The following is a 22,184-nucleotide window of genomic DNA, read 5'->3' as shown; positions in this document are numbered from 1 at the left end:
ATCAGTCAAAATATTTACCTTTAAAGATGGCAAGTAGCCAGCAGCTGCAGTGAAATCATTTATATATTTAAACATCACCATCAATGGAAATAAAGCATGAAGATGTATTTTTCTGACATTGGCCATCTACTTATTCATTCATACACAAGGGAGAGTGGCAGTGTGAGCCAGCAGGAGAGCTAATAAATGAACTGGGTAAGCTGGTTCAGGCCAAGTGGTGGTTGTGGCTGCCTAAATCAGCACAGGAACAATGTAGTAAGGTGCTGAATGGGGCACACCTCCCAGATGTGACAGACTGGGGCGTCAGCATATAATCCAAAAATGAAATAGAATACAAACAGTGGAATGGAAAGATCATTGAGAGAAGTGCAATTGTTTCTCAAAGAATTACAAAATCAGGAAGATGAAATATTAAACTTTAAATTTAAGTTACTGAACCTGAGATGGTGGGGGTGATGGTGCGTTACAGGAAATGATAAAATAGCAGACGACAGAAACTAATTCCACATTGCCACCTGGTGGGCATAACCCACAAACCCATTGTTACAAGCGACTGTTGACATGCATGATTGGAATTCTAAATATTTACACAGACAACATTAAATATTGAACCTAAGCTTATTGCTTAAAATTGAATATTTTAATTATTAATTTTTATTTAATTATTAATTGTCATATAGGTGGATGAAAGATTGGGCTAAGTCATAGCATTTATTGTGGTGTAGCTGAATACATTCCATTCTTTGCAGGTATTGCTATTATGATGTGGAACACCTTTGTTGTAAAGAGACTGTCAGCAGCTGCTTACCTAATGGATAAGGTAAAATCTGAGCATTTAATTTAATAAATAATTTCCATTCTATTTTTAATGTTACTGCTTAACTACATTAATTAGAGCAAAAATTATTAAATAAAAGAGATTGAGTCAAGAACGATATTAGTGCAAATTATAAAATTCTCTTTGGTCTTGGATCAAACTTCCTGAATGCATTTGAGTTAATGCAAACAAGTACAGAAACTCTTCTCCCTGTATTTTGTTTCTACTTGTGCCAGGAAGTGACAGTGTGATGTAGACAGGAAAAGTCTGGTCATGATACAGGAGCACTGACAACCTACCAAAGTGTATGTAGAAAAATTGAACTTGGAGGATCCAGTAGAAAATTTCATATTGACAGTTTCAAAAATTAATTTTCATATTTAGTTTAGGGGCCTAAATGCCTTGGTAAAACTGCATGGTCTGTTTATATTTTTGTTGCTAACTAGAGGACATTTTTATTTTAAATTTAAGAAATTACTAGTATATTAATAAGGTAGAGACTGAAAGGTTTGTCAGATTAACAGATACAAGTTCCATTGCCACAAAAATCCAATACCAGCAATGATTTTGGACTGTAATCCAGAAGTAAGGGATTTTTTTTTTGTGCACCTTGTTAAACTAGAATACCCTGTTGCTGCAGTGACTAGATGCTTTTAAATTGGTGAAATGCCACTGACTTCTTACACCCAGGTCTTAATGCAGCTGGCAGCAATACCAAAATAAGTATCCACAGCTGGTTGCCCTAGGCCACTTGAGCTTGTTACACGCTAGGTAGCTGAAGTGTCTTTTGCGGGGGGCTGGTTCCTTCTATTTGCAAATTTATAAGGAAATATGTTAAATTTCACTGTATTGAAAAAGCTTACTTATATGCTTACTTGCATGATTATGAGATATTCTAGGCACTCGAATTTTATTGATGAAAGAGGGCATTAAAACTAATCAATATTGTTTTTTAATAGGTTGGCAAGGCACCAAAAGACAGACTGTGCAGAAGAGTGAGTATTTTGAAAATTTTGGGGGAACGCATTGGCCGAGGTGAATCTTCACTGGAGCTAGAAACCTTTTCAGCTTTATTTTCTTACTTTTGAATTGAAGCTGTAGAAGGTGAAAGAAGTGAGAATATAGTCAACTTCGAAACCTGAACTTGAATCCACTCTAGAGAGATGGAGATGAATCTCTCTTACCTGGAAAGAGTTCAAAGTGAATTGAATCTTCAGTGTTTCAATGTACTTTGCTGTCCAACAAAATGCACATAAGTATATAATAAGCATATTTTTAAAAAATGGATAACTGCCTTCAAATTTAATTTTTACACCAGAGTCTTAGTTTATATTTTTATTTAAGCTAAATCAATCACTTTGTTACATCATCAAATATGCATGGGTTACAGTGCATTGTATAATTGTATTTATATAATTTAACCCAATGGATTTCTGCCAGTATTATTTTTGAAGTCAGACATATACAGTTGAGTAAAACTCTGCCAGTTTCCTGTGAAGAATGAGCCTTCTGTCCAGAATTGCAGTTAAATCAGGCACAGGGAGGATGGGTGCTAGCTTTGGTCTTACTCACCTTACAACTTGTGAGGCTAACTGTGTGTGGTGTGTGTGTTAACGGGTATTTTCTAATACTGTATTCCTGCCATCCAGTCTAGAGTATCACACCCACTAATTTTACAGATCCTATAAGTCTAGATTTTTCTAGAGTGTTGATGTGACATGCATTTATATCTATGATCACTTGTCTATTCTGTGTCTGGAATATGTAATGGGTATGATATCCTTAAAATAGAGGTTAGCATCTGGCAGTGACGTGGTACAGAATATCACTGCTTCGGTATGCTAATCCTCTAAAATGGTATTTTGCTAGTTTTCTATGGCAAGTTACCAATCTTGACTGTGTAAAAGGGGATGTGCTGAAAAAAATTGAGGTGTTTCCTCCCAGAGAGGGAGAAATTGTGGAACCGCTTTGTGTAGCTGTTTATGTTCCTTCTAAAGCAATTACCAGACTCTTTGATTCTGATCATCTGGCCACATGTTCTTTCAGCAGGGACTAATGTGTGGTACATTGGGATTTTAGGAGCAAAAGAGTGCCATTAAAGCATTCTTAAAACAGATGCAAGTACTGACTGATGGTTTTAAGTGTTTCATTATAAGGTTTGCTTTTTTTCTGGACAGGATGTAGGCATGAGTGATACTGCTGTGACATCTTTCTTTGGCTCTTGCTCGCTGCTTCTTCAAACTTTAATGGAGGTAAAAAATATCACTGCAATTAAACAATGTCATCATGTTTAGAATGGTGACTTTTATATTAGATTTGATTTTTTGTACAATCAGTAATATTAAGAATGCTTCTTTAACCTTTTTTGGGACCTGTGTTTGAATCCAATATAGACTATGGGATGAAAATTCCTTCAATCCAGCAGTGTTTGGTTGTTCTTGATATTTGGACTTAAACAGATTTCACCAAATTACTAATGAGCTTGAGCTCATATAATAGAACAACAATTAAGTATCCTGTACCTCAACAGACTCCTATTGGAACTAATAGGCATATTAACTGGAAATAAGGAGGTGCCGAGGGAGCCTTTTAAATTCTCTACTAGCCCTACCTATCCTGACCTATGAGTGTTAAATGCTAAAACTAGATGTAAGAGAAAGGGAAATATTCCCAAGCACAGACATCCAGTCGTCTCAGCACTCGGCAATTGTCAAAAAGATAGATATTCTGAAATATTAGATTTTCTATAGATGATATTGGTTTTAGCATATGAAATATTAAATATTTTGTAAGTTTTGTCTGGCATGTTCATATTCATACTGAAGATTCACTTTGACCACCTAAGCATTGAACTGTGATAGATGATCACCTTGAAATTGGTCCTAAAAATCTGTTATGTTGTTCTGCAAAGTTACAGATTTTAATGTAGGGAAGCGGGAAAGAGTATTTTGTTTGGCATATAATGTTCGAGAGAAATTTTTGCGCAATGTTGACTTTTTAAAAAAGTATAGCTTTAATTTTATATTAGTATTCTGATGCCATCTTATGTTAAACAATGCTAAAACATTTGTAATGCTTTATGTAACAAAGGGCAAAGAAGATATGTGTGAAAGTAAGACTGTCTATTGTCACATGGTTGTGTTATAAAAGTAAATTGAAAATAAAATGACTGCATTCACAAATAGAAAATGTAATATCTTGGGAAATACATTCAATTAATTGCTCACCATACCAATACACCTTTGAAGTTTTGTTTTAAAATGGGAACCATCTTTATTAATATAAATGAAACCTATTGAGTAGAATCAAAAGATTTTTGAATTTTGTTTCAATTTTATGTGCACGTTCACTAACAGAAGTAGTAATTGAAGCAAAAGCATAGGTGCATTTCAGGGGAAGCTGGGTGAACACATGAGGGGATAAAGTAATAAAACGTTATGTTCATAGAGGTTTGATGAAGAGGAATGGGAGAGGTGCATGAGGACCATCAATAGGGACCAGTTAAGCCAAATGGCCTGTTTCTGTGCTGTATATTCTATGTAATGCTATATAATAATTGGAAATATATGCAGGTTAAACTTTTTTTATATGGTTGCTACAAATTAAGTGCTTCCTCATGTAACCCTTTTTAAAATGTTTTTTTTTTATATATATGTATGTTAGGCTGAAGTTAGCAGCGATGAAATGAAGGAACCATTCCTAGACATAGAGGACACCTGGTCATCTGTGGAGGGTCAAACTTCAATAGTGGATCTGGCTCTAGAACAAAGACATGTCCATTACCCGTTGGTTCAGCACCACTATATTTTGTCCGTCATTATGTACGGAATAATGCTATTTGGGATGAAATCTGTCAAAGTATTCAGCCTATTTGACAGCAAGGTATTTTTTTTGAAAACTTGTATTGACTTTTTTTGTCTAAGATGGCGTATGTTGAAAGACAATAGAGTGTCTTTATTAGCATCAAAAAGTCTATCAGGATAAACTTGTTTAACTATTATTTGGTAGCTGCTTTGCTTCTTAAAATGCAAAATTAAAAATAGTTGTCTGCACAGCACACATTATATCTTTAAATGCTTTTATTTCCCTGTTGGGCAGCAAACATGTGTATTATTGAATATTACTGTTATGTAGCCTGTTATTCAGCACCATTTTGAAATGTATGACTAAAGCAGAGCTGCTTTAAAGGACAATTTTGTGGTTTAATTCTTGTACAATATGTGCCATTCATAACTGGAAGTTGAAAATTCTGCCTGAACAAAAAAAAGTTTCATACTTTGTGCTGCGTATTTATTTCCAAGGGCAAAAATGCATTTTTCAAGGAGCTAACATCAATCCAGTTGCTGCCAAGTGGTGATATGGATCCTAACATAGTCTCACTCAGACAGCAGGTAATAAAATCATTGAGTGGATTGTTGCTCATTAGAACAATAATTTGGAATTGTTATTTGCCCTGTTAATGGCGTTGGGAGAACAAACCTTTTGTATTAGAATTTGGAAATTCTCATTTGCATCTGTGCCTTGTAGAAATAGTCAAGAAATAAAGTATGCTGTGACAGTTTTTCTCATCCTTCTTTATACTGGCCTGAAATTCCACTGATTGTAACACTCACTTGACCCAACAACTAAAATACTTTAATTTTTGAATTTTACTTGATGGTAACTTGACATCAGTCTTACATTTTTTAAGTTAAAATTTCAATTTGTAATTGCTTAGGAACTGATTCATTTCTAGCATCTGAATTAACGTTCAGCCCATATTATATGAAGTTAGTCTGAGCATCTTGGTCCACAGCACAAAATCTTTCATTTATGAGGTACTGATTTGGTAGTGTTATGCAAACATGCCACATTGGTGCTAAAATGCCGAGGTTTCAATCTACAGCTGATTTAGTAGTGGCTGGGGCAAGATGCTTGAAAATGTAAAGTATTTCAGAACTGGTGCCTTTCTTGAGCGTACAAAATCCAGAAAAAAACAAAGTACCTGCATTTGTATAGCACTTTATCATGTCTTCCAGATACAATTAATTGTTTTGTAATGCAATGATTTATGCATGTTTTCTTCCAGTTCCTAATGAAATTAGTCAGTGTTTCAGTGAAAGAACTAATAGCACCTCCAAATACTGAGTCTGCTTCTGAACAGCAACCTCATCGAGAGCAAAATGAAGACTGGCCATCAGTGGCAGTGGAGCTGTCTCAGAACCTCCAAGTGAATGAGGATGTTATCCGTCGACATTATGTATGTGAGCTGTATAATTATGGAATTGACCAGATTGGTGAAGAGGTAACATATATGCATCTTTCAGTCATTTGTTTAAAATATATAATTGAAATAATAGATTACCTGAGGCATTTTGTTGGCTGTATAAACCAGATAGATTGGATGGATCAGAATGCATAGGTTAGTGCAACCACTAAGTAAAAAATAATTGCTTTTAAATACTGCCTTTCACATCCTAAGGACATCCCAAAGTTTTGCAGCTAGTGAACTATTTTTGAATTGTCGTTGTTGAGGCAAATGTAGCAGCCAGTTTATATACACGAGCAGTAGTAGCAGACAGTAGCCAAACTGATGCTAGATACCTTGATAAGACAAGTTATACTTGAGTCACCCTGTTGCTGAAATCAGAGTTGCCTGCTGTGATATTGAGAATGGAGTCTTTCAGAGTATTTGTAGAGCTGATTAAATTGCAGCTCTTTAATTACCTGCTGATGGTCACCAACAGACAACAAAGATCAGAAAAAGAGCTTGTATTTATACATTGCCCTTCAACTCCTCTGATATCACAAAACACTTCATGACTAATAAATCACTTTTGAAGTATAGTCACCATTATGTAGGCAAAGGTGGCAGACAATTGATACACAGCAAGCTCCCACAAGGAGAAATTAGAGAAATGATGAGTTTATCTCTGTTGGTGTTTATGGGTCTTTTATGTCCATCTAAACGAGCAGATAGAGCTCTGATTTTGAACTCTGAACAAAAAGATAACTGTACCTCCAATAGTGTAGCACTTCCTCAGGAATGCACTGAAGTATCAGCCTAGATTAGTTACTCTAGTCCTGGAGTAGAATCTAACTTGCATCCTTCTGACACAGAAGCAATAGTGCTACCAATGAACAAAGCTAATTTCTATATATCAGAGACTGTGCACTGTGTGGGTTCTCCTACACCTTTTTACTTTTGAGTAGTGGGATGATTGCATTCTTATAATTATCCATCCAATAAGTTCTGGGGTATGCAACTTGCATATTTACCTGACAAGAAGCAACTTTGATCAGGGTTGTATTCTGAATCTTATTTGTCTGAACTTCGATTTCTTTTCATGAGCCTTACCCAAATGTTTCACTTTAATGTATATTCTTGGGTATAAGATTAACAACTTGGGTCCCTGTTGGGGAGAGCAAGGGGTGTTGTCATGTATGTTAGCCATTGTGATAGATAGTGCTGTAGTTCACTCTAAGAAATGTGTCCATCTGTTCCAGGCAGGGTCCTACTCTCTGTTCTCTTGAGTTAGAAGGTTGAGAGTTCAAGACCCAATACAGACTTAAGTACAAAAATCTAGGCTGATGCTTCAGTGCAGTGCTGACGGAATGCTGAAGTGTCTGCACTGTACTGTCTATTCTCTAAGGTGGTGAAAGATCTCATGGCACTATTTTGAAGAGGAGCAGGGGAGTTATCCTTGGTGTCCTGGTTAATATTTCTCCTTCAATCAACATCACAAAAAACAGATTATCTGGTCATTGTCACATTGCTGTTTGTGAGAGCTTGCTGTTTCCTATGTTACAACACTGTCTACATTTCAAAAGTACTTTATTAGCAGCAAAGCGCTTTGGGATATTGAGGTTGCAAATGAGTTACAAAAATGCCCATTGTCTTCAGCAACGCTTTCCTCTCTCTGACTCCGGTCCCCCCATTGCTCTCAATGTAGAGATGGCAACTTGTACAACCACCAGAATGCATTAAATTTAATTTCCTGCTCAGGGAACATTGGCATCACATTGATTATATTGGGACTGGGTAATAGCTGGCTGGCTTGCACAGGGGTTACCTTATAGATTAAACCCCTCTTAATCTGGAAAACTTGTAATCAAGTTTGGAATATTGTAAATTACTTGCAATAAAGTTGGTATAGTGGACAAAATGTAGGGTTTTACCCTTGGCTGCATTAGTTACGTTTTTAATGAATGCTGGAATAATTTGGGGAAACTTATTTTTGATGAATATTGTCTAATTAACACTTTTTAATTTGATCCTAAAGGAACAGGATTTCAGTCATTTTGCATAGCTTGATTTTCATTTGTCATCCATGCAGGCCCTTCTCCAGGTGCATGATCAAGAGGTCCTGGCATCCCAATTGCTTGTGCTGACAGGACAGAGACTTGCATATGCTTTACTTCATACTCAAACTAAGGAAGGCATGGAACTGCTGGCCAGACTCCCACCAATGTTGTGTACATGGCTTAAGGCCATGGTGAGTATTAATGTTAACATTTTTGATAAAATATATTATGTTAAAAGAACAAATACATTGTTTAAAAAAAACTCAATTATGCTGTGCATGAAAGGCTTTGAAACCATGACCTCTGGGTAAGCTTTCTTTCGTCAGAACTAGACTATTCTTATCCTGTAGTCTATGTTTTGAACAAGGTAGCATTCAAAATATTAGCTGTTTAGTCACACTGGAATTATCCTACAAAAGAATGAGGGGAAAACTCCAAATCTAAGTAACTATAACCTTATTGCTGAACGTTTTAAAAATACTTGCATTTATATTTTAAAACATTAGATAACTTGAGGCAATGTAGCAACAAGCACAACAGTGTCACTTCTGTGCTTTAAGAAAATCTCATGGAGAACCATGAATTGGTCTGAATGGGTTTTGGCTATTGGACTGTAATACAGTAATCTAGGAGCTTTAAGCTTTTCACTTAAATTTTCTTTTGTTTCTTGAAGTGAAAAATTGCAGCAGAGTCAAGCTAATTGTCATCAGTGGGTCACTTGGGAGAATTGAATGTTAATTTGGTGCTTCTTGGCAATGAAGCATGTGATTTAATCATATGGATATATGAGAAACAAGGCCTTGTTGGTGTGAAGCAAACATATTGGATTTAACTTAAAGAACTTGCGTGGAAAATGATGAAAAGGGAGGTTTAAAGACTGTTCTGAGGTGACTATTTTCATAAAATCATCTCAGCAGATATGTGGCAAGAAAACCATCATGTTTTAGCCTCAGAATTGAACTCCCAAGTAATCTGCCTGTAGAATTTTTGTTTGCCCAATGTGGGATGTACCCAGTTTAGTTGGAAATTGCCAGAGCCTAGGTGTGAACCAAGTGCATTCATGGGTAGACCCAGAATAAACCAGTGAAAACCGTGTGGCTTACTGGTCCAAAGCATACTAGTGAACCTGTTGCTGCTTGTCAGCAGGAAGTGTAGTCTACCCATTGGAATATTGGCTGCAGGTTATTTTAAGCCTATTGGGAAAAATTAAGCCGTCATTGACAGACCTACCTCTTCAGATTGCCTGGTCCCATTAATATGCCCTGGTGTCCTGCAAAACTGCCTGGTTCAGATACCTGATTTCTGAGTCTGCAATAGCCTCTGTATATATTTTTGGTTTAAAGAGAAAACTAGGAATATTGCAAGGAAAAGAAATGTTTAAGTTCCCAACAGTAGATGCTATCTTTAAATTCAGAAAGGTAGCTGCATTCCATTAAACTGAAGTGCTGATATGGTTGGCTATTTCCCAAAATTAATTTATTAATTCATTGCAATGGTAGTACAAACAGGTACTTTAATATCTGTGGAAAATAATTTAAGGTTTAATATTAAAATATAGGTTCATCTTAAAACATCTTGAATATTCTCAATCTTACTGGACCACTTTTTATATTAAATTGATAACTTTTATAGAGCAATATTCACGTTTTGACAAGATAGTTCTGCAGTGCTTTATACTGGATTAGCAAATGTGCATGGGAATTACAGAATTGGAGGAGGGCCTATAAAAGAGCGTAATGTGCAGCAGCATTTTAGCTGTTAAAAATGTGCCATAGTATCATGATGACCTGATAGCTAATGCAAAAATATTTAAATAAAATACTTAGTTCAATTCCCTGTCTCTTATATGGCATTTGCTGTTTCATTTCCTAATGTGCCCAAATGGAATGTGAAGCAAAGCTACCATGTGAAGCAGTCGTTACAGGAGGCGGCCATTCAGAACATCAAGTCTATGGCAGCTCTCTGTAGAGCAGTCTAGTTAGTCCCATTCTCCTGCAAGTTTATTTCCCTCAGTGTCAAATCTTGAGATTTTGTTCCACATTTCTGAAATTTTGTATTAATGTTTGACATGATATGAGATAATGAGGCATGCCAGGGAGATGAGCAAACACTAAATCATGGCTAAGTCATCAAGCCTAACTCAGGTAGCCAAGGGCTGCAGCAAATTTATAATCTAAAGATGGCACTACCAGTGGCTTACTGGGTTAAAGTACCCTCAGCTGTTAACACACTACACCATCTCCATGCCCACTGAATAAGTATCTTACTGCTGGATCACTGTCTGCCATCCTAGGTGTCAATAAGTGACCATGAAGGTTAGCAGTAATAGTTTTGAAGCTCTTAAAACGCCATATTTGTAACATGGTCATCACATCAACCTTGCCTTATATTGTGTGTTGTTGTATTGTCTTTTATTAATCACGTTTTGTACAATTCTAGGATCCTCAGGATCTTCAGAACACAGATGTGCCAATTGCAGCAACAGCTAGACTGGTGAGCAAATTGATAGAACTCTTACCTGAAAACCATGGGCAATACAGCCTTGTGCTGCATCTGTTAGAAGCAGTTGAAGCCATATCCTCCTTGTGACAAGAGTTGGCCAATTTTTATTTACATGGGTCTCCAGATTTGACCAGATGTGAAGAGCTTGGATTTTGATGTAAATGAGCCATTTTCGGTTGCAAATAATCATGTTCTTAAATGGTTATTGTTATAGATGGTTAGAGTTCTGTTAAGACTCTTCAGTTTCTGTTCTATTATGTGTGATATTCTAATGCTCAAATACAGTTTGCATGTCCATGTTTACAAAAAGTGAGCTTTGCTTCAGCTATATCATTTTACTGCTAAAAGATGGCATCAGTCTCAGAAGAAACTATATTGTGTTGCTGTAGCTACGCAGATTAGATGTCAGCTGAAGCAAGTCTGTATCTCAAGGTATTATGTAGTGAGTGAGTTGCATAGTATGGGCCATACATTTATGATTTCTAATCCCACTGTTGGAGCTGAAAAAGGATGGAGGAATTTTGCAATATATTTTTTTCCAGCCGTAAATAACCCAAACATCCTATCAAGAATAGTGATGATGACTATTTAACAAAGCCTTATGTCACAAGTTCTATCACACAAAAACAAAAGGAAAAAATTGTTTATTTTGTTAATGTAAAGACAAACGTTTTTATTCCCTCAATTTTTTTGCATTTGTATAAGTAACAAAATGAACAGTGATCAGACACCAATAATGTGTGTACAGTCAGATACATTTCCATACTAATCAGTGGGCATAAACCAACTGTAATATTGTAAATTATTGCTCATTAACCAAATAAAAACTCTTCAATCCATGCTGAGTTGCTCTTTGTATAAATAATTGAAATGCAATGCCTGTCCATGACAAGTGAAATATTTGATGGCAACTGAGTTTGTTGGTTTATTTAAAATAAACACTAAACATTGCTGTGAAACTATTGTTGGTCGAGTCGAACTGAACAGAAAATGTAGTAAATACGTGGTCTATAAATTAGAGCAAAAAAAACTGCAGCACTAAGCAAGATGTAATGCCTGACTTTGCAGTTAGTATGCACAAGTGCAGATAAAATGATCTCCAATTGACCAGTTGCTTAAAAAAAATTAGACCAGAGCTTGTTAAAGGGCTAATCCTATCAGATTAGGAGTCTCAGGATTACCTACCTTCTCTCAAAGATTTTTTGTAGCTAAGGGAGTCACAAAAAAAAACACCACTGACAACGTATTTTTTTCATGAAAATGACTTAGGGGAGAACTGGAAAAGATAAATCCACTGGGCTGTTAGTGCTCCATCCTTTTGTGGAGACTGCCTTGCTTTGGGACTTTATTTCCAAATCTGTAACCAACACCATCATAGAAGCTAGAATTGGCAGTCAGCAACAGACCTATTGGTCATGGTGTTTCCAGGAAGTTGCTTTTTGACAGGATGCTGTAAACAATTTTTCTTTTAATTTCTAGCAATAGTTAGAAATGATTCCTCTCTCAAGATATGATCACTTTCAGGAGGCACGACATTTCTAGTTTAACAGTGAATTAATTTTCAAGTCACAAACAGAACATACTAAATGCCATTTACTCTGCTGGAGAGCAGAGTGGACAATTCCGGTTGAATTGTTTGAGGTCTGGTGTCTGAAATTTCACTTACTTTTTCACCAAATTAACCAGTAGTGAGAAAGCAGCTTTGTGATGGTGAAAGGGAATGTCAAATATTAAGATTGAGGGGATGGAAGGATTTCATTATGACCAGCTTAAATTGGGTAGGTTCCCTCTGGAAAAGAGAAGGTTGAGCGGTATCATTGCTGTGTTCATGATTTTAAAGAAACTGGACAATAAATAATTATGGTCAGTAATTTCACCTTATCCAAATGGAAGGGCACTACCTGCATTAGAAATGGGGTAAATTCAAAACTGATCTATAGAAATATAATTTGTGACTGCCAAATTTATGGAACAGTTTCCCTTGGAGACAGTGGATGCAGGTAGTGTTGATTAATTACAATGAAAATTAGATTTCTTACAGAAAATATTTTGGGATAGAGTGATCCCAAAGCTGTCCACCACCAAGTGGTTTTCTCACCTCTAGTCTGTTGTAGGCTAATTGTTAAAATCAATTGCCAAGATTAGTCAACAACTTCATTACCAGGATGGTGGAAGGCAAGCTAGATGGATCTTGCTTTTTTTTTTGTCTAACTTAACTCTATTTAAGAATCTCTTCAGAAACCACACTAACTACTTGTACAACTTATTTAGAAAGCATTCTTGGAATGCAACCCTACCACACACACAATTAGTACAAGAACCATAGTTGCTTGCATACAGAACCCAGAAATATCTGATAGCTGGGGTCAGTCCAATCTATAACTAACCCAAATAGCAAACTTTGTACAATTGTACACTAAATGTTACATTTCCCTAGTCTGCTATTGCTGTTTAATTAAAGTTCACTTTGAATTTTATTTCTATGTGAAGGATAAACATGTTTCTGAAAACCTTTGTGTATAAAAATGTTTATTACACAAATCTCACAATTCCTTATTAACCTGTGCTATAACAAGCAACATATGCATTGGAACCCCATTAAGTTTCATTAGATGGCTCCTCAGTGTACAATCAATCAATTGTGACTTCTGACATGATTGTATGATAGCATTTATAATGTGGGAGCATTTACTTTCAAAAGTGTAGAAACTTTCACCTCATCTAATACAGACAGGGAAAACTAGAAATTAACTTAATGGTTGGGCTAACAATCAAAATTTCATTCCAGATTTTAAGGCAGAAAATACAAAAACATAAGACATGTCATACCCAGACATGCAGAATCACCATACCCCATAACCTCCAACTGGAAATGGTAGTTTTGACAGAACCCTATCAAAATCTGAACTATTCAGCAAGGAGAACAGAAGACCTCTGAGGAGGGAGTGTGAAGATGAAATATATATCACTTGCTGATCGGGATGAAAGCTAGTTTTACATTGCATATTTGTCCTTGTTTTCTTAAGTGCTCACATTAATCATTATCAGTTGACAAATTAAACACTCCACTTTCCAGCGACGGCTTCCAAGCAACGAGGGCAGAGTGTTAGTGCTGACTCTGATGTGTATTTCTTACATCGGGGACACCTTTCTTTGTTAGCTGATTGAACAATTATTTTGTATGATGATTCCTCAATAATATCGCCTCCTGTCAAACAATTAGGAATAATTACATTAACATGTAAACGTAAAAAACATTCTTGCATATAAACATTAATTCTTATAATCTTTACAGAACACTCTGTCCTATGGGGAAAAAAGCGCTTTTGTATCTTTCAAGGCTAAGCAGTCATGATCTTCCACCTTCAGTTCTTTTCCTGCTATTACTAATTATTATTTCTTCTTCATTATAACAATTTTGTATCCTCCTCATTGCTGCTTTCAGCAGCAGGGGAGTATAATCATATGATTTTGTGACTAATACAAACTTTGGTTGCACTAAATTCAATTAAAATCAGACTAATAGGGGATTTGCAAGTTAACAGAAGAATTGTGAAATTAGTTTTAAAAATCAATTGTTTTGTTCAGGGCAGTTTTTTCTCCCTATTACTTTTTTAAAAAAATAATGAATGCTCATTACATCTCCAAAGCAATTTACTTTGAGATTATGATCCTAACCATAATTAACAAAACAGCATCATTAGCATACAGTTAGAATTGTTTCTCTAGACTCTCGATTCTGTCAGGCAGAGAACCCTCTTTAGTTGATGTCTCCAGTGGGGTTACAAGTCTACTCCTCTTAACCAAATTAGTTTTAATTCAAATGATCTGATATTGAATTTTCTTTTTCCAACTCCAAATTCCCATTGTTTACTTAACTGATTGCATAATTCATTCTTCGTGCAAAAAACAGTAGTGTACTTGTTTAAAAGAAATCACAATTTCTACCATAATAAATGAAAAAAAATACTTTGAGTTGCAACTATTAAATATTTAAGACAGCAGGTAACTACTGATCCAAGCTTCAATGTCAGAGTACTATAACTTTAAATATTAGTCTTGGTGTGTTAGTATCATGATTATAGCTAATATCTTAGCACTTTTCTTGAGCACAAAGTAATTGAAGTTAATAAAACCAAATTATGAAATATGAACCCCAGCCCAGAATAAGCAGTTTCAAAATTGATCCAAATATCAGTCTGCTAGTTGAAAGAGAAAACATTTATTCTACTGTGAATAGCAGTTTCAATTCTTTTTCCAATTTATACTTCTAACAAGTTTGAGAATAAACAAAATTGAAGGGGAATTTAAGATTCAAAAATGCTGGTCCATTAGCTTTATACAGTTACTTTCCTGTAGTTTACCTTCTAAATTGATTACAAATTTTCCTTCAATAAATTCTGTGTCTGTAGACAGGTCACGAGGAACGCCAGTATGTAACGTCGTATGTGATGCCATCATTAGCTCATTCAGTTGTGAAGAACTAGATATTTGCTCACCTTGCAGATGCTTGAGACAAAAAAACAGGAGATCAAGTCATTTATACATCAAATTGGATCCAAAACCTTGGCATTTGTGAACAACAAAATAGCCATATGGATCGCTCAAAATATGCTATTGAACTGAACAGATTAGAAACTTTGCTTGCCGGTTGGTGGGATGTACCAAAATCCATGACATGCAATTTGGTCTTATTATGCCTGTGAGCATTTATAAAGGATTAAAATGGATTTGTTCTGGGCTTCTAAACTGTAAGATGTTGGCCATAGCTGTAATGTCTGAGAGTTAAGGTAGCTTTAATGAAGATTAGCTCTTTGATGGTCTGGGTGGAAGGGGAAATTAAGGACTGCTGTAGGACAAAGATTTCATGATGTCTGCCAGGGAACCAGGCACATCTGTGTGCATGAACCCTGCCTGTAGTCACACACCAACTGCATAAAGTTGGAAGTTCTTTCCAGAACATAAAGAGGAGCAGAAGAAAACCAGACAACCTATTTGAGTTTGAGCTTCAACTCCACTTTTCCACCTGTTCCCCATATCCCTCGATTCCCTGAGACCAAAAATCTGTCTATCTCAGCCCTAAATATATTCAATGATGGAGTATCCACAACATTCTGGGGCTGCAGAATTACAAAGATTCATAACCCTTTGAGTGAAGAAATTTCTCATCTCAGTCCTAAATGATTGCCCCCTTATCCTGAAACCGTGTCCTGTTGTTCTAGATTAGCCAACCAGGGGAAGCAACATTTCAGTGTCAATCTCGTCAAGCCTCTTCTTCATAATCTTGAATGCTTCAATGCAATCACCTCTCATTCTTCTCAACTCCAGAGAATATAGACCCAATTTACTTAGCCTGTCATCATAGGACAACCCTCTCATGCCAGGGACCAATCTAGTGAACCTTCATTATACTGCCTCCAATGCAAGTATATCCTTCCTTAAATATGGCGACAAAATTGTACAATATTCCAGGTGTGGTCTCACCAAAGCCCAGAACAATTGTAGCAAGACTTATTTTTGTACTCCAATCCCCTTGCAATAAAGGTCAACAAACCATTTTCTTTCCTAATTTCTTGCTGTAGCTGCATGCTAATTTTTTGTGTTCCTTGTACAAATATGAACATTTACAAGTTTCACACCTTATAAAAATATTCTGCTTTTCTATTCTTACCAAAATGAATAATTCAAATTTCCCCACCTTATACTACATTTGCCACCTTGTTGCTCACTCAGTCTACATCTCTTTGCAGCCTCTTTCTGTCCTCACTGCTTGCATTCCCACTTAGCTTTATTATCATCAGCAAACTTAGATACATTACTCTTTGAATCTTTGTCTATGTCATTAATATAGATTGCAAACATCCGAGGCCCCAGCACTTGCAGCACTCCACTAGTCACAACTTGCCAATTTGAAAATGCCCTGTTTATGCCCACTCTCTGCTTCCTGTCCATTAACCAATCCTTCATCTATGCCACTATATCACCACCCCCCAACTCCATGAGCCCTTGTGTAGATTTTATGGGACCTTATTGATTGCCTGTTGAAAATCCAAGTATATTACATCTGTAGTTCCCCTTTATCTATCCTATTGGTTACATCTAGAAAAATTCTAATAAATTTTCAAACAGGATTTCCCTTTCGTAAAACTATGTTGACTTGTTTTAATCATACTATGCTTTTAAGAACATCGTTACAACTTCCTTAATAGATTCTAGCACTTTCCTGTTGACTTCCTGATTAGGTTAACATGCCTGTAGTACCCTGCTGTCTCTCTACTTTCTTGAATAGTGGTGTTATATTTGCTAACTGGCAATCTGCTGAATCCAGAATCTAGGGAATTTTGGAAAATCATAGCCTGCTCATCCACTATCTCTGCAACTATTTCCTTTAGAACCTCAGAATGTAGGCCATCGGGTCCTAAGTATTTGTCGGAATTTAGTCCCTTGAGTTTCTCCAGTACTCTGCTGATATTAATTACCTCACCCCTCTATGTAACTTGTGTCTTCTACTGTGAACAGACACAAAATACTTGTTGAATGCCTCTGCCATTTCCTCATTCCCCATAATAATTTTTCCTGTCTCTGCTTCCAAGGGACCAACATTTACTTTCGCAAGTATATAAAAAGGAAGAGAAGAGCTAAAGTTCTTACAATCTGTTTTTATATTCCTGGCTAACTTACTCTCATATTCTATTTTTTCCCCTTTTTAATCAACTTTGTGTTGGCTCTTTGTTGGTTTCCAGAACATTCCCAATCCTCAGACTTACTGCTATTATTTGCAGAATTATAAACCTCTTACTATCTTTAACAACCTTAGTCAGCCAAGGGTGAATCTTTTTCGCTGAGTTTTTGTTTTTCAATGGAAATGTATTTTTGTTGAATATTTTAAATTGTTCCTTTAAATGTTTTCCACTGTTTACTTACTGCCTTACCTTTAGTCTATTAACCCAGCTCTCCCCTCATACCTATGTAATTAGCTTTAAGTTTAAGATTCTTTGTGATTGGAATATGTTGTTTTCAAACTTAATGTGGAATTCAACTGAATTAAGATCTCTACTTGGCAGTGGAATCTTTTACTATGATATTGCTAATTAATCCTGTCTCATTGCACAATACTAGATCTAAAATAGCTTTATCCCTAGTTGGTTTCACAACATATTGCTCTAAGAAACTGCCACAAAAGCAACCTACAAACTCATCTTCCAGATCACTTTTGACAATTTGATTGATATGAAGATTTATCCCCCACAACTATTACATTGACATTAGAAGCTCCATTCATTTCTTTTTTTAACGCCTATAAACTAACATCCCACCAGCATTTTCCGACCCTTGCTATTTTAAGCTCCACCCATACTGATGCTATTTCTTGATTTTCTGAGCCAAGATCCTTTCTCACTGATATCCTTTTGTCATCCTTTATAATCAGGGCTGCTACTCCTTTTCCATTCTGTCTGTCCCTTAGAAATGTTGTGTACCCTGGAATATTTATTTACTAACCTTGGTCACCTTGTAACCATGTCTCTGTAATGGCAATTAGATCTAAATCATTAATGAAAACACATGATCTTCATGCATGGTCTTCATAGAGTCACAGAATAATGTGCCCACAATTAATAATTCCCAAGGCCTCTGGGAAACCAGCAATTCTGACCATGCACAGCACTTTCTTGTTCGGCTGCCTCCATAGGAAAGGTGATAAAATTATTCAATTTATCGATGCAGACAGCAAATTGACTTATGTTACCTATCTAGCCTCCAACAGGTGACAATAACCCCGAGGTATAGAAATATCAGGCCACAGTGATCTTTACAGTCTCAGATAACAATGAGCGTGCCCTGATGTTGGACTGCAGCCACCAGACACACTGCTCCTCACTGAATTGTTCATTTAGGTGTGAAAGATCGTGATGTACCACCCCATCCTTTGCACACTTTCCAGTAATTGCAGGTCTCTACTGTTTTCCTTGCTGCTGCTCTACCTCCTACAGCCATACAATTCAAGGGCAGCATACCAATTTGAACATATTATAAAACTGGCATTTCTGTACCTGGTTTTAGATTCAGTATGAAGTCTATATATGGTGTTGCACAAGGCATCACAGTTATGTGGACAGGGCGGATGGTCTCTTCCTGTCCATCACCATACATATGTTCATACATGTACTGGCCCAGGTGGCCTAAAAGTCACCCAAACCAAACTTTTGTAGAAAATCAGGCACGGGAGAACCTGATCTGAAATCTGACTTGCTAACGCTCATTTTTTTCAACCATTACATGGATCCAATAATGTCTGATTTTACGTAGAATAATAATAGTTACAAAATGCTAACAAAATAAATTTATAGAAATTATCACAAGATTTCTGCCAAAGTTGGCTGTAATTACCTCCATCAACTCAAGCAACAAACTAGGCTCAATGATAATGGTTACATCATACTCAGTTGAGTTTTTTCCAGGTATAGAGCTCAAGAAACTGTCTCTTATTGCACAAGCACCCTCAATAGCCTCCACTATGCCAGGCTTCTTCCAAACAGAACTGGCCTTTATCCAGCCAGTTCGAAACACACTCTGAGGCTCTGAAAGATAACCAAGAAACATATGAGGCTTGTTGTCTATTCTTGATTTAGATATGCATTCAATGTATTTTGAGTTACAACATTTTTATATTACTAAAAGTAAATAACAAGCGTTGAAAAAAGCTACCTTCTTTGTTTACTCTGTGCTGGAATACTTCCTCTGCAAGATGAGGCAGGATTGGGGCTACAGAACGTGTGATTACATCTAATGCTTCATCTAAAACTGTCTGACATGAAAGACGCTTGGGGTGTTTCTCATCTTCACAATATAATCTGTAAATTTTAATACAACATTGTTTAGACAGGTATATTCTAATATCACCAACAAACTATAAAAATCCACATCAGCTCCACTGCTAACTCCTGTTAATGGAGCAGTCCATGCTAACCTACAGTAGACCTTAGGTGCCAGCTAAGTTTGGCCTGAAGTATGACAGGTAACAATCATGCCACTTAAACACTAGGTAGTAAACAAGGGAAAGAGCAGTCACCTTCTCTGACCTTTAACAGAACCACTATTATGAAGCTGCCCTATTATCTTGGAGATCAGTACTGATGAGAGACTAAATTAGGCCAGCCATATTAGTACCATAGTTACAAGAACAGGGCAGAGGTTGGTACTCTGCAAGGAGTGGCTCACTTCCTGGTCCCTTAAAGCCTCTCCACCATTTAGAAGGCTCAAGTCGAGGTGATGGAATACTCAGCAATAAGAAACTCATCATTATCCAGGAGAGATGGTTGGTGCCCCCCGACATTGGATTGATTATGCACCAGCTCCACCATGGTGCACTGTGGTAGCAATACATATGATCTATAAGATGTACTGCAGCAATTTAACAGCAGAACTCTCATCTACAATCTACACCACCAAAAAGGACAAGAGAAAATAATGTGGGAATACCATCACCTCTGAGTCACATACCCGGAGATGGACATACATACCCAGAGATGGACATACATCACCGCTCACTCGTGGTAATATCCTGGAATTCCAACTTAGAAGCACCACTGCACAAGGACTGCAGCAGTTCATGGAGAAGGCCCATCACTGCCTTCTTAGAGCAACTGAAGGTAGTCAGTAAATATGGATTTTGTAGTGCTGCCTACACTAACTTTTTTTAAAGATTTAAACTATTCATTACAGTTCTGGTCTTCAGGTAATACCATTGAGTGGATTGTTCTAATTATTTGGCCTGATTTGGAAGTCCATTTAAAGTACTTACTAAACAATAATCTTTTGGTTTGCAAATAAACTCTTAACATTGCAGTTATGAATATTATACTAACCGATCTTTGATGATGCTGAAGTAAAAGTTAGAGAGTTCTCTGTTAATAAATGCCAACACAAGGCGAATAACTTTTCCAAAATCATAATCTTTATAAGCCTCTGTAACCTGAATAAAATTAAAAGAAAACAAATCTTGTCAGTGAATGTTTGTTGCAAAATGTACACATTTCAGCTACCTAAAAATATTAATAGAAACAGAAAGCTGAAGTATAACCTAAATTAAATTCTGCCACTGATGAACACTTTTTGACTCGTGAGCTGTTCTTTTCTGTTCAGGTAGTTTTGCTAATTTACTTTTATAGATCAGAATCACAAACCCTTGGACCAACAAAAAGCCCTAAAACTTTAAACTGCATTAAGCATTCAGAATCTAACCCAATTATGTTCTCCCTCCCTGGCACATGCCAGCAATTTTCATGCAGGTAAAAATGATTTGAGAAAGAAATATTAGGGCAAGAGTACTGAGCTAGCAGACTGCCCTCCTAACTGCTATCAAATCCTGATATATTTCAAACCACACATGGAATGTTAGAATTACAGCTGTGTAAATTTGCTGCCTGGGATGCCCATCTCCATTGGGCTGACACTGAGAGTACAGAGATTTAACAATTAAAACAATTTGCACCTAATCAATGAACTGGGAATGGTAATATTGTGGTCATCTTACTGGACTGGTAATTCATTGGTCTGGAGTACTGACCTGGAGTCACAAATTCAAATTCAAATCCACCACAGCAGGTAGGGAATTTAAGTTCGTTATATACATCTGGAATGCAAAGCTAGTACCAGTAATGATGATCATGTAACTACCAGATGCTCATAAAAAATCATATGGTTTACTAATGTAACAGAAGGAAATCTATTGTCCTTAGATTTGATCTAAATGTAACCCACAATAGAGTGACTGATACATAAAGGCCCTCTGAAATGATCTAGCAAGCCACTCAGTTGTATCCGATACACCATGAGAAACTATAAGAAGAATAAAACCAAACAGACCATCTGGCATTAACCTAAGCATTTAGTTCAGACACAAAGTAAGACAACATCCAGTTGACTTTGCAAAATCCTCCTCACTAACATCTAGAGACCTGTATCATGATTAATCAAGCAACAGCCTAACATTGTCAGCCATGGCTCAGCTGGTAGCACTCTTGTCTCTTGCTTCACAAAGTTCCAGGTTCAAGTCGCACTCCAGGACCTGATCATAAAAATCAAGGCTGACACTCATGCAATACTGAGGGAGTACTGCATTATTGGAGATACTGTCTTCTGGGTGAGATGTTAAACCAAAGCCCCTTCTGTCCACTTAGGTCGCCATAAAAGCTCCCATGGCACTATTTCAAAGGAAAGGGGAAAGAGAAGGACGGACGGGTTAGGCTTGTAGCCACTGGAATTTAGAAGAGTAAGAGGCGACGATTGAAACCTGAGGGTTCTTGACAGGGGGTGGATGTGGGTCAAAATCCTGGAATTCCTTCCTTAACAGCACTGCAGGAAATTCTTCACCACCTATGCTGCAGCGGTCCACCACCACCTTCTCAATTAGGGATGTGCAATAAACGCTGGCCTTGCCAGAGATTCCCACATCACATGAATGAATAAAAAGCACAGTCAACAGTTTTAATTTCTTCACACACACATATGACGTTCCAAAAGCCTGGATTAATTCAGGTGCCATTACAATGCAATTACAAATAAGCATAATAAATGTATT

At 36.7% G+C, this 22,184-nt stretch overlaps 2 protein-coding genes across 4 annotated transcripts in view; one reads left to right on the top strand and one right to left on the bottom strand.

The window, feature by feature from the left end:
- Positions 1 to 11,442, top strand: part of rab3gap2 (RAB3 GTPase activating protein subunit 2 (non-catalytic)) — a 108,627-nt gene extending 97,185 nt beyond the window's left edge. For both annotated transcript variants that reach the window (XM_041180146.1, XM_041180155.1), the window contains 8 exons: positions 750 to 820; positions 1,777 to 1,812; positions 2,995 to 3,069; positions 4,481 to 4,699; positions 5,119 to 5,208; positions 5,886 to 6,101; positions 8,134 to 8,292; positions 10,541 to 11,442. In XM_041180146.1, coding sequence (XP_041036080.1) covers positions 750 to 820; positions 1,777 to 1,812; positions 2,995 to 3,069; positions 4,481 to 4,699; positions 5,119 to 5,208; positions 5,886 to 6,101; positions 8,134 to 8,292; positions 10,541 to 10,690 — 1,016 coding nt within the window. In that variant the 3' untranslated portion in view covers positions 10,691 to 11,442. The remainder of the gene's footprint in view (positions 1 to 749; positions 821 to 1,776; positions 1,813 to 2,994; positions 3,070 to 4,480; positions 4,700 to 5,118; positions 5,209 to 5,885; positions 6,102 to 8,133; positions 8,293 to 10,540) is intronic.
- The window catches only part of iars2 (isoleucyl-tRNA synthetase 2, mitochondrial), a 115,483-nt gene continuing 104,531 nt past the window's right edge, over positions 11,233 to 22,184 (bottom strand). Inside the window, exons 19-23 of one of the 2 annotated variants that reach the window (XM_041180164.1) lie at positions 20,470 to 20,576; positions 19,310 to 19,455; positions 18,992 to 19,182; positions 14,968 to 15,112; positions 11,233 to 13,811 (exon numbers count right to left, since the gene is read on the bottom strand). In XM_041180164.1, coding sequence (XP_041036098.1) covers positions 13,660 to 13,811; positions 14,968 to 15,112; positions 18,992 to 19,182; positions 19,310 to 19,455; positions 20,470 to 20,576 — 741 coding nt within the window. In that variant the 3' untranslated portion in view covers positions 11,233 to 13,659. Of the gene's footprint in view, positions 13,812 to 14,967; positions 15,113 to 18,991; positions 19,183 to 19,309; positions 19,456 to 20,469; positions 20,577 to 21,829; positions 22,038 to 22,184 lie in introns of those variants that run through there. The other variant, XM_041180173.1, reaches the window with a different exon arrangement.

The sequence above is a fragment of the Carcharodon carcharias genome, chromosome 2 (assembly GCF_017639515.1).
Source record: "Carcharodon carcharias isolate sCarCar2 chromosome 2, sCarCar2.pri, whole genome shotgun sequence".
Taxonomy (NCBI): domain Eukaryota; kingdom Metazoa; phylum Chordata; class Chondrichthyes; order Lamniformes; family Lamnidae; genus Carcharodon; species Carcharodon carcharias.
This window is presented reverse-complemented; position numbering and strand designations above follow the sequence as displayed.